Source organism: Sorex fumeus, unplaced genomic scaffold, assembly GCF_029834395.1.
Source record: "Sorex fumeus unplaced genomic scaffold, SorFum_2.1 ptg000007l, whole genome shotgun sequence".
Classification (NCBI taxonomy): domain Eukaryota; kingdom Metazoa; phylum Chordata; class Mammalia; order Eulipotyphla; family Soricidae; genus Sorex; species Sorex fumeus.
This window is the reverse complement of record NW_026606064.1, coordinates 43627044-43644479: the sequence shown is the minus strand read 5'-3', so window position 1 is coordinate 43644479 and position 17436 is coordinate 43627044. Positions and strand designations below refer to the sequence as shown.

Here is a 17436-nt window from a genome sequence, read left to right as displayed (position 1 = left end):
TCAAGGTTTTCCATCATTTTTAATTTATTTTTTCATATAGACCTGGAGAATTAGTTTTGTTCTTTTTCCCGTGACAACGCATATTCTCATTTCTTTTATTGAAGAGACTATCATTTAGCAGAAAGATCTTAGATCCTTTGTCATAAATTAAATACCAAAAACATAGGTTGTCTTTTAATTAAAAACATAGGTTGTCTTTTAATTTTTTTTACATTTCATGTCTCTGTTTATGTTCTGATACCATATGGTTTTAATTACTGTTGCCTTGTAGTATATTTTGAAATTGGAATATAATACCTCCGTGTATTTTTCTTTCTTAGGATTGCCATAGTAATTCAAGATTTTTTAAATTTTATTTACTTTTTATTATCTTTAATTTTCTTTACAAATGTTATTCAACAGTACATTAGAAAGATTGCACATCATTACCAAGAGGGGTTTATTCTAAGCATGGTTCAGCATATGGTTCATCTTCTGAAGGTAAATCAAAGTAATAATTGGTATCAATAGAAGAAAAAGAAAGTATGTGGTAATTTGCTGAGAAGCAATTTACTAGTATTCATTATGCACTTATGATTAAATAAAATTTCAAAACAGGAATAGAATGAGAACCCAGTACAATAGAACCTGCATGATATAAAACCACTTATATACTTAATGGGGAAAACAGGGCAAAACTGAAAACTTTCTCTTTAGATTCAGAAATTTTTATTATTTTTACATTTTTTTTATTAGTGAATCACCATGAGGTACAGTTGCATACTTACATACTTTTGTGTTTGCATTTCAGTCATAATTCAGAAATTCTTAAAAAGCTATCTGCTCTCACTATTTCATTTGGTATTAGACATCTTAGATAAACTAAATTGCAGGAAGAAATTTAAAAATTCCTGGTCGGAAAAGTGGTAAGCTATAATTATTTTTCAGAAGATATGATGATGGAAATATGTATAAAACCCTAAAGATTCCATTTCTGTTAGAGTCAATGACTACAGCAAAGTTACTCACTACAAAATCAGTGCAAAAAACTTTTTTGATTTATTTTTATTAACTTGTTCATGATTTATTATGTGTAATATTCCAACACCAATCCCACCACCAGCATACCCTTCCACCACCATTATTTTCAGTTTTCCCAACTACCCCTCAAGCCTTTCACCCTGTTACAGGCCCTAAATACTTATTTTATATTGTTTGTTATAATTACTAAATACAATTTTTTTAAAAAGTACTTCCTTAGAAGAAGATGTGTGAATATTTTTGTATCTCACCGTGGAGCCATTAAGCCTTTCTAGAAGAGATTACTAACATGTTGTTACCAGTTAAACCTTGTATATTTATATTTTCTTAATCAAGATTGCTTGCCTTCTACTTTACATACCATCAAATGTGGTATGCTACTCCTGGTTCATCAGTGGTGTAGAGTTTGAAATGTCAAGCGGTCGTGAATGCAACTGCATGCTTCAGGAATTCAACAATTTGGGTTGGGGTAATACAGCTGGAGTTAAATTCTTAATTGCATGGTGATTTTGGGTGCCCTGGACAACAGAGCCTGGCCTGGTCGTCTCTCAACTGGTCATCTCATCAACAAGCATCTCTCAACTTGTTGATCTCTTTTGAGATTTATTTATCAGTTTTTGGATCATGGCCAGTTAATGTGCTTAATTTGGTGCCAGACGTAGTTCATGGGTATGACTGCCAGGCATAGAAGGTAGCCCATCCCCAATTCGTGAGAGCTTGGAGATTTCATTCATAAAACCCTTACCTGAGATTTTCAACAGATCAATACCTGGATGAGCCTTGTCCAGCAAGCAGTCCAGCTGTGAGAAGGGTGGATATTGTGGAGTGTGGAGGTTTTCAGCTACCAGGGCTCTGTTACAAGAGCTTTTTCCATGCCCCATATGCAAATACTGAGTGAGAGGTAGAAAATAGTGAAATAATCTTACTTACAATTACATCCAGAAATAAGTAGGAAAAATTTAATTAAGGAGATGAAATGTCATGACTTCACTGTTTTTGATTGTTGCATTCCATTGTGCAGATACATCATAGTTTCTTTAGCCAGTCATCTGCTCTTGAGCACTCAGGTTTTTTCCGATTCCAGCTATTGTGAATAGCTTGCAATGAACATAGAAGTGCGGGTGGCATTTTTGCCTTGTGTTTTTGGACTCCCAGGGTATATTCCCAGGAGTGATACTGCTGGGTCATATGGAAGCTCATTTTCTAGTTTTTTGAGTAATTCCCATATTGTTTTTCAAAATGTCTGACCAGTCGGCACTCCCACCAACAGTGAATGAGAGTGTCTTTCTCCCCACAACCATGCCAACACTGGTTGATCTTGTCCTATGTGATGTGTGACTGTCTTTGTGGTTTTAGATGATATCTCACATTGTTTTGATTTGCATCTCCCTGATGGTTAGTAATGTACAGCATTCTATGTGTCTTTGGCCATTTGTATTTTTTTCCTTAAGGAAGATTTTATTTCTTCTCCTCATTTTTTCGATGGGGTTGGGTTTTTTCTCTTTTAAAGTTCTACCACTATAAGACTTGTTTTTAAATGATAGAAGAGTTCAGACGACAGTCACAACCAGAGTTTCAGTCTTCCTGTTCCTGTTAGGTGGATTCAGTTACTCCTCTGTTTTCTAGAAAGAACCATGAAAATTCTCCATTCTTTCTTACCTTTGTATCTTTATGTGCACAGGTGTAAAAGAGAGCACTAGTATCTTAATGGAAGGAAGAAGATTTCTATCAACCTGTTTGCTGTGTCAGCATAGTAGCAGCTAGAAAGAAGCATGTCCTGACACTATGACAAGTTTTCTTCTCAGCATCAGCAAATGAGCTTGATCCATATGACATTAAAGGAGCTGAGGAAGGAAGGGGCAATTTTGCCCCTTATTAACTATTGCCAGCTGATGAATGGGACCTGAATTTGGTCCCACTCCTCAAAAATATAGATGCAAAAAATATAGACCTTAGAGTGGTTATGTAATCTAGAAAACAGAAAGGAAAATATAAAGGTTAAAAATTATTTGTAACAGTGGTACAATATGGAAAGTATCATGCTAAGCCAAATGAGTCAGAAAGAGAGGGATAGACATAGAAAGATTGCATTCATCTGGGGGATATAAAGTAACAAAATATGAGATTAATACCCAAGAATAGCTGAGATCAGCACCAGGAGGATTACTCCATAACTTAGAGGCCAGCCGAGTATCCTAGAGGAAAGGGCAGTTCAGATAGAGAAGGGAGCACCAAATAAAGGGTGTTTGGAGGATCCTCCCAGGAGGGGAGATGCATGTCGAAAGTAGACTATGGACTGAACATGTTTGCCACTCAGTGCCTCTTTTGCAGACCACAACACCCAAAAGGAGAGAGAGAACACAGGGGATTGCCCTGCCACAGAGGCAGGGGGGGATGGGGGGATGGGGGTGAGGGGATATTATCCATGGTGGTGGAAAATGGGTACTGGTGGAGGGATGGGTATCTGATCATTGTATAATCGAAACCCAAGCACAAAAAATTGTAAATCTACAACTGTACCTCATGGTGTTTCACTAATAAAAAAAAAAACTTCCATAAAAGCAGGAAAAAAAATTATTTGTAACATGTACCATAGCGTCTTGAAATCACAATTATTCTCATCCCTTGGTTTTATTAAGCATTGTCTATCTAAACATTTATTTAAAGTTTTTTGTCTTATTATTTAACCTAAATTTGGTGATAGTAAGATTGGTGAAATGCAGTGGTCTAAAGCATTTATGTGCTTCTATAAAATTTTTGTAAAATATAGTAATTCCTGTCATTCTATTCTTAATTTTTATGCACAAGGAACCTAGCAACTTCTCCTGTTCCAAGAGATACTCATCAGAATATATATTCAGACATAGGCTCTGGGACTAAACTTCTTAGTTATCATCTTACCCCAAAGAGACTGGCACGCATCAAAAAGAACAAGAGCACCCAGTGCTGGCATGGATGGGGGAGACAAGGACTCCTCTTCATTGGTGGTGGGAATGCCGACTGGTCCAACCTTTCTGGGGTGCAATATGGGCATTCCTCAAAAACCTAGAAATTGAGCTTCCATAATACCCCACAATGCCACCTCAGGGAATATAGCCCAGCGGCCCAAAAACACACTACAGAAACGCCATCTGCACTTCTGTGTTTATCACAGCAGCATTCACAGTAGCCAGAATCAGGAAATAACCCGTGTGCCCCAGAGCAGATGACTAGCTAAAGAAACTATGGTACATACACACAATGGAATACTATGTAGCAGTTAGGAAAAATGAAGTAGTGAAATTCACTTATAAATGGATGGACATGGAGAGTATCATACTGAGTGAAATGAGTCAGAAGGAAAAGGATAGTCATAGAATATTTTCATTCCTTTTAGAATAAAAAAGCTTGAGACTAATACCTAAGGACAGTAGAAACAAGGGCAAGGAGGATTAGTCCAAGGTTTGAAGCCTGCCTTGAGTGCTGGGGGAGGAGGCAGCTGGGATAGAGAAGAAACCATTATTACAAAGATAGTTGGAAATGATCACTCTAGATAGGAATTGCATGCTGAAAGTAGGTAAAGGAACAAACATGATAACCTGTCAGTGTCTGTGTCGCGGAGCATAGTTCCCAGAGAGAGAGAGAGAGAGAGAGAGAGAGAGAGAGAGAGAAGGGAAGTGACTGCCATAGATGCAGACTGGGGGAGGGGGCTTGGCAGGAGGGAAACCGGGATCATTAGTGTGGAAAATGGACACTAGTGAGGGATGAGTGTTGGATCATTGTATGACTGAAACCCGATCATGAACAGCTTTGTAACTGTATCTCACGGTGACTCAGTTTAAAAAAATTAAAAATTTAAAAAAATTAACATTATAAAATTGAAATCTGCTAAAAGTACTTATTTTCTTTCTTGCAGCTTGTACCTCCTTTTAAGCCTCAAGTAACATCTGAGACAGATACCAGATATTTTGATGAAGAATTTACAGCTCAAACTATTACAATAACACCACCTGAGAAATGTAAGTAAATACAGAATCTAATTGATAACATTCTCATATAACTGCCAAAACAGTCCTTTTTTTAAAGATATTCAAGCTCAGATTCTACTTACATTATAGAATCTGGAGTTCCCAGTGTAGAAATATATAAAGACAGCTGAGAAGAAACTATTTAGGGAGTAGGAAAATTTATATATGGAAAAATTGTGTACTGGGAATTTTCAGCGATTTAGCACTTCCTTACTGTTGTCCAGTAGATTATTTTGACATCAGTAGAAAGAATTTCGAAACAGAGACTTCCTATATTTTCAAGATATCTCATTCAGATCCCCCCAAAAATTCTTCAGGCTTCCTACACATATTAATATTAAAAAGAACTTTAAATCACTCTTTTTTGGGGGGATGGGGGGCTAGGAGTGCTTAGTACTCATTTCTAGTTTCATGCTCAGGGATCATGCTCAGGGATCAGGCTCAGGGGACTATATATGGTTCTAGAAATCAAGCCATGGTCAGTTGCATGCAAGGCAAGTGTCTTAACCTCCATACCTACTCTCTGGCCCTAAGTAGTTTTTGCAACAATATTTGTCTTATAATATTCGTGAAGACATAATAATTTTTATGCACATAATTGCATGTTTATTAAAAACCTATAGTCTCTACACCACTTAATCATTCTACGTGCATTAGTCTGTGACCTTGTCCTTCATGAACGTCTTTACATGAACTTTAATGGAATAAAGTTACCAAATATAATGTATAAACAATCTTAGAGGCATAGTTGATAACTAAAGGTTCTTTTTTAAGGCACGCATTTGAGGGGTGGGTCCTCACATATAATACCCTGTTCATTTTTTAGTTTTTCTCTTTTTCTTTATTTCCCACCTTTCCTCTTCTTTTCTTTTAAAAACTGGATTTATGGAGAGTGCTTCTGTACCCTAAGTGTCCCTGTGAGGGAAGATTGAAGAGAAGTGCTATTCTCACAATGGATTTTAACATGAAAGCCAAAGTAGAAGTCATCTAGACCAAGACTATTTAATTTGGGTTACATCCCCTGAAATTAAATGTAAAATTATGTATACTATGTGCACTCTTCTTTCCTTATATTTAAGGAAGTTATGAAGCTCTAAACTTTTATAAGGAAAGTGATTGAAACCCATAGGAACCTGAGCTTGCTAAAGTTGGTTTTAGCTATACCCCGGAACAGCACTCACAATATCAATAATATATCAAAGAAGTACTCATGGTATGTCACCAATGATAAGGCATACCACAATATGGTTTCCATTCTGTCACATACCTTATTGATAGAATCCTAGAATCTCTTAAGAGTCAAAGATAATGCCAGAATGCCTCTGGAGTTGTAGACAGGTAGGTCAAGGTCTGTCTGCGGAAAGAGAGTGGGCAAAGGTCTTGGCAGAGTTTCCTCCAAACTCCAGCATGTTCTATAGCAACACCAGTGGACTATTGACTTAACTCGTGAACACTTTCCACCATAGAGCATTTGCTAGACCATATTGCTTGAATACGACCTGAATGATAATTAGATCACATCATTCTCACATGATTCCTTTTTTTGGAATCAGTGCAATGAGAGCCAGGTCATGGAGGGTTCCAGTGGCCTCTCTTTGCACTGACTCTAAGATCCTCACACTGGCTTTTAAACACCTAGTGAGTTTGGATCAGAACCATCTATTTGATCTCATCCTATTTTTCATTGTCCCCTATTATACTTTTGTTCCAGCCACACCTTGAATATTCCTTGTATATGCCATGGACATAAGTATTGTTCTTTCTCCCTGATCACTCTTCACCAAGCATGTTTGAATATTTCCTTATTTTTCAGATCTGAGGCTTTTTTTGGTGGGATAGAGAACATAAACAGAAGTGATCTGGGGCTATTCCCAGTTCAGTGTCTGGGGGTTACATATGGTAACAGTCATAAGGTCGTGTATGGTAGGGATTGGTCCCAGGTCTCCCACATGCAAAGCTTCTTCTTTAGCTTTTTGCCCTCACTTTCTGGTCTCAGATCTCAGCTTGAATGTCACTTCATCAGAGAGCCGTTTTGAATCGCCCAATCTGAAAATTAATGCCACCTATCAGATGATACCAACCACTTTACCCTTCAAACCCCTTTTTTCTCTTCATTGATATCTCTAATAATATTCTTCTGAATAGTTTGTGGGTTTTCGTCAGTTTCTCCAACTAGAATGCTCCTAGAAATATTTGATGTGTCTTGCTCTTTGTTAAACCTAGCTTCTTGCTCAGTTCCTAGTCCATTATAGGTTCTCAATAAATATGTAATAAATGAATAAATAAAGAAATTGTGATGAGGGCCTGATAGTTTCAGGACAAGAAGGGGGCATAAGAAGCCTTAGCCTGTTTTGGCAATATTCCCATCAGTGTCCAGAAGTTCGCCTGGCCTTCCCATTCAGCATTCACCATATGCAAGTCCCAACCTTTCTCTTTCCTCAGTCTCAAATTCACTGAGACAGTTTCCATTCTTAAATAGAACTTTAGAATTTGTGGAGGATCACAGCTGTTTAGTTTTGGTGTTTGCACACACCTAGCTGTAGTACAGTGAGAAATAATTTGCCATACTGGGGATCATAGATAGCCAGGGCTGTCAGCCTCAAACAGAAGAGAACTAGGCTCTCACTTTGTGCATTCAGCCACACTGGTGATTAATCTCACAGCCTTCGTCTTGCAACACAGATATCTTAGGCTATCAAGTTATCCCCTGGGCCTCTGTACAGTTTCTTGAACATAATCTGCACCTCGTGTCTCAACATCTTTTTCAACAGTATAAAAGAATAGAGTGTTGGAATGTTTCACAACATGTTACCTTTCGTCACTAAATGCAGCTTTATTCTTAAAAGAATATGTCATTTTATCGGGCTGAATAGTACAGCAGATAAGGCCTGCCTTACTCAGTATGTTTTGTCCAACCCAAGATTGATCCTTAGCATCCCATATTAGTCTCCCAAGGATGGCCAGGAGTGATCACTAAGTGCAGAGCCAGAACTAAGCCCTGAGAACCAGTGAGTATGGCCCAGAAACAAACAAAAAGAATATGTCATTTTTTATATAAGCTGAGACTTTATATCTTTAAAAGATAATCTGTTAGAGACACAGACATCTATAAAAGACCATAAATTGTAACTAATTAGGTACCAGAATTCATACACAGTAGTATGTCTGTGAACATTTGCCTTTTGTGAGTCTCAGAAGTGGAGGGCAGCCTTGCCCTGATACTGGATGCTTTATAAACTGAAAGCACTAGCTCAGCAACTGCATCCATCTGAGAGGATAAGCTATAGTCTAGAGTGAAGACACTATGAGCTTGTCATCTGACTTCCTGATTCAGGATGTCTAAAGAAAAATCATACAAAATAGCTCAGCAGAGTGGGCCAAATGCCAGCCAGCTACCAGTCTGTTCTGTGTGGCAGCCTGTCAACCCTCAGCACCAGCCTGGACAGGAGACGGGCTGTGTTTTGAATTTCACAGTACTTGGGTCTGTCCTCAATTCCCTTACAATGCAAATCAAAGAATGCTCTGTGAAACCTTGAACTGTGGTTACTTTACCTAATCTTGCAGCTTTGAATAGTGTTGCTGGGGAGAAAAGCACCAAAGCTCTGACCCATAAAACATAGTGGTTTTGCTCTTAAAAGTCTTAAAACAGAATTACTGTTAGTGATCATCTTCCCACTTCCCACCTTGCTTTTATGAAACAGAATGGAGTTATTTTTTAGAACAAATCAGTAGTTAGAAAGGCAAAATGTTCTTTTTCTACAAACAGCTGCAGTAACATGCCAGATTGTCTTCACTGGTGTTAATTAATTGAACAGATTTTGGAGTGCGTCGTCTTGCATTATATCCATTAATGGTCTCTGGCTTTTTCTTAACCAAAAAAAAAAAAAAAGGATTTCTCTGAGATCAAGTAGATTAACTTCCTTACTATTGCATATGTTAGAGTTGTAAGAAAATCAAGCAACTAATACTGCTTGAATTTAAGGATTTAGATGAGAAGCTAGAGCTGATAATTTAGATAAGAAGCTAGAGCTGATAATTCTGTTTCCTAAATGTTTTTGTGTTTTTTTTCTCTTTAACATAGTTCATTATCATCATTATTCCCTATATTCTTCTCTCAGAGCACAGATGTAATATCTGTTGACTGAGTATTATAGGCTCTGGCTCTCTCTGCCAGCTGAGAACCATCTAGCACTTTCTATTGCTGTACTAGCCCCAGAGTGCCCATTCCTGGTGTCACTGCAGACTCCACGCCTTTTGAGGCAAGGATCATGTTAAGTAAAATTAGTCAGAAGGAGAAAAACAAATACTTGATTATCCCACTCATAGTTGGTATGTAAAGAAACAAATCTAGGGAATCATCGATGAATGAGATCAAACCGTTAAGTCTCTGAAAATCAAACTGAGGTTCCCAAACTGGGATTGGAAGAGTGGGGTAAAAAGGAGGAAGGGGAGATTAGAAGGGACCTGGAAACAATGGTGGGAGGATATTGGCACTTTGGTGTGGGTGTGACACAGTAGTGTTGTTGCCTTACAGCATATATGTTAACCCTATTGTAAACCATGTTAATTTAATAATAATGAATTAAGAAAAAGAGGTACAACATAAATACTTGACCTCCCTATTATCCGGGCTGGAAGAACAGGAAGGAACTGGAAAAACAGATGTCATGAGTTTGAAAGAATATTAAGGTGCAGGACCTTTCCATGGTTTCCTTTGAAATCTGGGTTATTTTTATTAAAGGAATGTTGTATATTTGTTGCTGAAGTAATTGACTGAAGGATGCTTTCAGTTCTCAGCCAGCATACATCTCCATTGCAGTAAACATTCCTCCTCACAAAACCTTTCCTGTAGAGAGCCTGGCTGATCTGGCTCAATCTGTCTAGCCTGAGATATAACTGGAGCCTGGGAAGGTTCTACAGCTCTCTGACCTGACCAGTCAAGCAACAGACTTCCCATCCTAGCTGTCCAGGGCTCTCTGCACGTTTACTTTGCAGAAACACATTCAGCAAAATAAAGCTGTTAGTTGGGAAAACTGTTTCTTTGAAATGTGATTGGCACATGTCAGAATCTGAACATTATTTCAGCTGCCTTTTCTCTAGATAATTGTGTATACTCAACAGCAGATATGTCATCCATAATTTCTACTGTCATTAGTATAGCTAAATCTGCTACATAAGGCATTTGATCTAAAGGGTTTTCTTGTACCAAATTAATATTTTATAATGAGACAAATTTTCCAAAACCTCAGTACTGTGTGGAAATACTATTGCTTACAATGCTATTGCTTACAATATCTGTTTGCCGAGACAGAGGTTAAAGAGACCTTTAGAGATTAGTGATTTGTTTGCATGGAACAGCAACCCACAAATGCTTCTTGATTAATTGGCTCCTACCTAATACAATAATATTTCCTAAACGCATTAAAAGCCATGAATCTTGGTAGCAACTTATGTCTAGAGTATTTTTCTTGTATTAAAAGTAGAGCATTGAAATGAAGTCAGAAAGGAGCAGAGATATTTGTTGTTCTTGAAGAATGAATAAGTCATACTCTGTGGTACAACAGGGTCAGTGCCTATAGTACACCAGGATCTGTCCTGTGTTCACTCTCCCATTCTAAGAAATTGATGCTCCCTGAAGAGGCTGGAACACTAAAGGAATTGGTAATGTACTGCCTATATGTATTTGAGGAAAAGAAACCATTATGCTTTTGACCGACAGAGTCTCTTTGGCTCATTTTAGCATAGGACAGCATGTCAACATGAATTTGGAGGTAATGGATTGTCTTTCTTCGGAGGAAACCAGAGAAGATGCATAAGGAATCTTTGTGGACTTATAAATAAAGCCATAATTCAGATAACATATAAGGAAAAACATACTAAGAGTATAAAACTTAAATAATCAGAACTGTTTCAGGAAGATGACTATTTGAAATATATATTTTTAATTTTTATTGAATATTTATGAGATAGACAATTGATTGAATTTCAGTCACACAATGGCCCTCACTCTTCCTCCCTCCCTCCCTCTCTTGTACTATTTGATTTGCTATTTGGTTTGCAGTACAGATACTAAGAGGTCATCATGTTTGTTCAGTGCATTCAGTATTTTTATCAGGAAGGTGCTTTGGGATATGGACATGACTGACAAGGCTTCTGGAAGTATAGAAAGGTGGGACAGATAGCCTATCCCAACTCCAATAAAGTCTGGAGATTTCAGTCACAAAACCCACGGACCCAAATTTTCAGCGGATTATATCTCGGTGAGGTCCATTTTGAGATGGTGGAGTCTGGCCAGGAGCATGGCAATGATTTTGGATTGTGCAAGCAAGTGGCTCTCAGGGGCTCAGCTTGAGTGGGCACCAGGCTGACTCGCCCCCCTCCAATTTACCCTGTTCTATTCAGCTTGGCACGGGTCTGAGATTAACTGTGACTTTTGTTCTCTTTTGAGATTATTTATGAGCCTCTGAAGCAGGGTCAGTAGAAGAGCTTACATGGCAGTGCTGTAGTGAGTCCATGGGGGTGACTGCCAGTGCTTCCAGGAGTATAGCGTAGTGGGGGGAGCTTGTCCATCCCAATTCCAAGAAAACCTAGAGATTTCAGTCATGAAATCTGCGTATTTGAATTTTCAACAGGTGAAGAGTGAGTTTCATCCTGAGATATGGAGTCTGACTGGGGCATGGCAGCATTTTGTATTGTGGCAGCAAGCATCTGCCAGGGTCTCTGCTTGGGTAGGCACCAGGCTGATCCATCCCACTACTCTTTACCCTCATCTGTTCAGCCTTGCACAGGTTCGAGATTAACTGCAGCTTTTGATCTCTTTTGGGATAAATTTATGGGTCTCTGAAGCAAGGCCAATAAATGAGCTGGTATGGCTTCCTTGGGGTGGCTTGTGTGCATGGCTCCCATTTACTTAATTTTGACTGTTTAATTTCTCAGGAAACTTGAGTCTGGCACAGTAGCAGTTTGAGTGTATCAGGAAGCCTGAAGGCACCATCAGGCTACTAATGCACTCACTCCGCAGGTACAGGTTGACCTGCTGGCAGCACTGCACCCCTATATTTGAAATCTTTTAAATATAAGTGAACAGAAGAGATGAAAAGGAAGAGCAGCTTAGATAAAAACAGAGTAAAAGAAAACCCTTATGTGTTAAGTCTCTTATCCCTTGTTTCTTGATGAACTGGTACTTTGGTACCAGCTGACATAACTCTCTTTTTCATTATCCTGTTTTCCCTTTTACTAGCAAGTTTCATAGGAAAATTAGGAAGAATAGAATGAGATAAATATTAGATCTTTATTTGACATTCACAGTGTTAAAGAATATAATATTTTAAACCCATGGCTCAAAACAATAGTTACACCAGAAATAAAAACTACAAGTGCTTGTAGACAGTTGTTACTGGGTCCTAGAAAGACACTTGAATACCTTAGCATTTGACTTCTATAATTTTCAACATGCTATTTTTATGAAATTAAAGACTATTGAAAATGTTTTTGTCTTAAAAGGTCTTAATTTCTTCATAGTAGTTTTTTAGTTTACTGAGCCTTGAAATATTAATCTCTTGAAGGATATGAGGCACTTGGAAATGAGATTATTTTGTTGTATTGTTAAATGTATCTGGGAGCTTATATCCTCTTCACTTTTATTATGTCATATGTTAAAACTATATTGACGTGAGATAAGATTGACTTACAGAATTAAGTGTAAATTTTTTTAAAGCCATTTCTTATCCACAGATGATGAGGATGGTATGGACTGCATGGACAATGAGAGGCGGCCGCACTTCCCTCAGTTTTCCTACTCTGCAAGTGGACGAGAATAAGTCTCTCATTCTGCTATTTCACTGTCATCTTAGATTTATTACTTAAAATGATTCCTGAATACCACACCAGTCCTAGCTCTTACCAATAGCAGGAGCGCCTTCAGACATCCCAGACCAATCAAAGGTCTTCACCTCTCGCCACCTTTCACCCACATGAGAACACACATAATGCGAAAGCACACTCGTCTTTTTGTTTTTGCATGAAATTGTATCTCAGTCTAAGGTCTCATGCTGTTGCTGCTACTGTCTTACTATTATAGCAACCTTAAGAGGTAATTTTACAATCTTTAGAAGTCATGAGCCCACCTTTGTGAACCAATTTTCATGTTTTGATCTTTGGTTTTTGTTTCCCCCTAACAGTGAAGGCTAAATGAGATACACTGACTCTAGGTACATTTTTTAACTTTCTAGAGGATAAATTAAAAATAATTAGACTAAGAAGTTCATAATTCAAAATGAGCAGTTGTGGAAGGGTGGTGATGTGCGTATGCAAAATTTTAGTAAGCCTAAAGTAGGCGTCTATCACTGAGATCTGTCTGGAATTTGTTAGGAAGCATTGAGAGAAGGACTGAACAACTGTTGGGATAGATGTTTAAGTTCCCATTGGATACTGCAGAGGAAGCCCAGTATTACATGTCAACATCCAGGTTTCATGAGCAGTCGTGGGCAAGTGAACATTATTCTGCCAAGGAAGGAAGCATATGCACAGCAGAGTCAAGGTCACTTAAAAAATCTCATGACACGATTTGCACCAGAGAACATTTTCCCCCATGCTTGGAGATCTTTTCCCTTCTTGATATTTATCACCTCTGATGGCTGAAGAATGTAGACAGGTTTAAAGATCCTGCTTTTCACCAAATGTGTACACCAAGGTAAACAGATGTTTGCCTTCTTTGTTTTACGTTTTTTACTTTCAGATCTACGTGAATTAGCTTTTTCTCAGATGTTAAAACTTTGAATGTCCTTTATGATTTTGTTTATATGGCAGTAGTATTTATTTTTTAGTGATGATAATTGTATGTCATGTTAGCAAATGCAGCTCCAACTTAACGTAAAATAGACTTAACTGCAGTTTATTGCTCCATGTGCAAGGAATGTACATGCTGATGAGAATCATGCACTTTTTCTCCTGTGTGAAAATGTTTTGATGAGACTCTGAAACTGTACATATTGGTTAGAATTTGGCTTTGGGAGAAGAGATGCTGTTTAACCCCTTGGTGCTAAAACATGAGAAAATCCCCACTATCCCAGCCAAGGGGTTAATGGAACAAATGGATATTGGTGTGTGCTCATTTGAGACTCTAAATGTTGTTATGATGACTTGGCAACATAATGTAATGAAGAAAACTGAGGCCTGAGCGATAAGAAATGTATGTTACTTGGCAAAATGAACACATCTTAAGTAAGCTGTAAAGGTTAAGAACCTGGTGTGTTTATTCTGATCATGGTACATTTATCACTGAATTAAGCCATCAGGGAAAAAAAAAAGAACACCTCCGACTTTTCTTTTTCTGTATATACTCATGTCCCCAAATTCCAACATTTCTCACTGAAAGGGGACATGTATGCAAACCTCATCTTTCTCCTTCATTAATGATGATCTTCAGATTAAACCCTTTGGTGCTAGGAGCTGACATTTTCCAAAGCAGCCTATGAAGTCCAAGGAGCTGGGGTCTCTTCTTGCAGCAAGCAGAAGGCAACCTGGCTCCATGGAATGATCATGGAAATGTATTTTAGTTAAACTATCTGACAGCTCCCAAATGGAAGACTACAGCATGATGCAGTATTATGACTGCCTTGTAAGAAAGAGCAAGTGACTTTCTAAGTAAGATGAATCATATTCATATGCAGATGTCTTAGCCTCTTGAAGCTGGATGTGTGGATTATAGATATGAAACCACTGCTGGCGGTGGGGAACCACTGGGATTGCAAGGGGGTTAAAGGGCATTTTACTAAGGCAGCTAAGACATATTCAGACATAGATTTTATCCTAATTTTTCATATTTCTACCTGAGTGAAGTTCATCCTTAGTGTTGAGTGGGAAGTTACAATAAATGGTAGTTCATTTTTACTTACACATATAGCTTAACTGTTTTTTCACTCAGAACTATGTTGAATGTTTTACTTTGACAAGAAAGTAGAATAGAAGGTATGCCTGTAAGTTGTCTTGCATCCATCAAATTAAAGAGAAACAGGTGAGAGGAAGTGAAGAATGCTGAGACTGGCTGGTGTTCAGAGCATTCATTCTTTTGGAGGGAAAATGTGATACCATACACTAAGCATATTGATAGCTTGTTTTCACTCTCTCTCAAGTAAGTTCCATGAACCTGGCCAAGGACACTTACGATAGATTAGTGACTGCATTTATAGGGCCTCAGGCTAGCCCAACCAGTGAGTACCTGTGGCCCATCCCATCCAATTTCATTTGTGTCTTGAAAGATGTTTTCTTGGCTTTTGCTTTGAAAATCCTGACTTTCACTCCCAGAACTCAATCAGCTGGCCTGGAGGAAAAATAGAAAAACAAGAAATGTGTGTAAAAGATTTCTAAAACTTCCCTTGTTGTGCACATAGCATTGGGATTTTGGCAGATGGAAAGGCCTGACCTGAATTCATTCTATTAGAGCACACTTTAGACTCCAAATTCATCTTGCTCTCTTTACCCTCTTGTCATAATGCAGCCATCTCAGAGGAAGTTGGTCATTTTTGCATGGATTTTTGTCAGGGTTACTCACAGCTTTGCTTTCTATACTAATTCCATGGCGTTATTCCAGTATTGTTTTTTCCATTTTCATACCTAATTTCTGGCTTCTTAAAGCTGACTGTTCTTGCAGGGGCCACTTGCTTCTCCTAGAATACAAAAGTGAGGGCCTTCCTTACTAACTGCAGGGTCTCTATATTACACCTCAGTGTACACACTTTGCTGCTACAGTTTGTACTGTCTACAGTAGAATTTCCTTATCTTGCTCCTGGTAGTGCATTACAGGCAAGCATGAAATGTAAAGTATTTATTTAAATAAAAAGAAAACCTCTAAATTGGTAATTGAGTTACCTCCCTGTAGCTTTATAGTTTGTGACATTTCTTGACCTTGCTAGTTCTCATTAGATCCACACAAGATCTAGTCCTCTGGTTAAGGATTTTAAGCAGACACAATTATGAACCCAAGAAACTGTATTACTATTACTGTTGGTCATACTAAAACTGTTTATTTCCTTAAGTATATGACCCACAAGGATGTGAAATAACTACAAGAAACGTTTTTGTACACTGTACATCCTTAGTATTTTTACACGTATATGATAGGGATGCACATTATTTTCCTTCGTACAGACAGCTTAAATAAAGCACTATGTCAATCTGATACTTCTCTGTTTATTGTTGTTGGATGTGGTTCTGTAGTCTCAGAAATTAACTATTACCCTTTCTGCAAAAAAAAAAAAAAGATTTTTAATAGCTCTACCTGGTATTAACCTTCCCTGTATAGAATGTGATAGGAAAATATGTAAATTTCATATATCTCAAAACACACACCGGGTTATTTTATTATTTCAATAAGATGCCAATAGTGCAGTCGTACAAACTTTGATGAAGGGCTACTTCCAATGAGAAGAAGCTATTTCCATTGGGGAGAAGCACTGGGTTTCCTTAAAATCTGCTATGATGCCAGAGACCCTAAAAGTCTTCACAACAAATGGTTTGAATTTGGAAGTCTTAGGGAGTGTGGCTCATCAATAATGTCTTCCTGATAATGTGTTGCTCGGCATACTTCCTTTTTTAGAGAATATTTTTAAACTCCATGGCAAATTAACAAACAGACCTGGGTAATAGATAGGACGGCTGGAGTACAATATGATTTACCTAAGTCATTTTGGTTGGGGCCTTTTTCTGATTTTACCTCATAAACCTACTATTGTAGAAACTTGGCTTTGCTCCTGTGACTAAGCCAGATAAGAGGAATGGCTTTGGGACCAAAGTTAGTCAGGCATATCTGTGTATGTCACACAATCACAGGCATGTATGTGTACGTCACATAGCCAAATTTGAGGGCATTCTCACATGTGCTCTTCTCTCAAAAACCACTGGGGTAGACAGATGCAGGAGGCTAAAATAAAGTGACCTCTATAAGTCTTTAAAGGTGCTATTTTTAGAATATTGTATAATTTATTTACTGTATTCCTAAAACAGAATTAGGGACAATTAACATATCTTATGTGACAGCCTTTATGTCCAGCGCATTTGATGAAATCAAAAACTTCTGAAATATAAAGAGAAGTTCTATTCTTTTAGGCTTGAACCTTTTTCATGCTCAAGAAACTCAAATGGTCTTTTCATCTGTATCATCCCACTTCCTCCAAAGCCTAATCCACATCCATTCTGAGAGGCCATGAAGATGCTAGACTGCTGGCAGGAGAATAGTCTAAGGTCAGGGACTTGTCCCAACTGCAGCCTTGCCCCTAGTGTTCCACTGTCATCCTCAAAGACAACCCAGCATTCTCAGCACCCATTTTTGTTACTTTAAAGCATTTGAGGGCTTAACTGTGTACAGTAGAAATACTATTTTAAACTAAAATAATGATCTGTGTACAGATAT

General features: G+C 38.0%; 1 protein-coding gene across 4 annotated transcripts in view; it reads left to right on the top strand.

Annotated features, from left to right (window-relative positions):
• The window catches only part of AKT3 (AKT serine/threonine kinase 3), a 349070-nt gene extending 332864 nt beyond the window's left edge, over positions 1–16206 (top strand). For all 4 annotated transcript variants that reach the window (XM_056107283.1, XM_056107291.1, XM_056107275.1 and 1 more), the window contains 2 exons: positions 4916–5018; positions 12762–16206. In XM_056107283.1, coding sequence (XP_055963258.1) covers positions 4916–5018; positions 12762–12847 — 189 coding nt within the window. In that variant the 3' untranslated portion in view covers positions 12848–16206. The remainder of the gene's footprint in view (positions 1–4915; positions 5019–12761) is intronic.
• The last annotated feature ends 1230 nt before the right edge of the window (positions 16207–17436 follow it).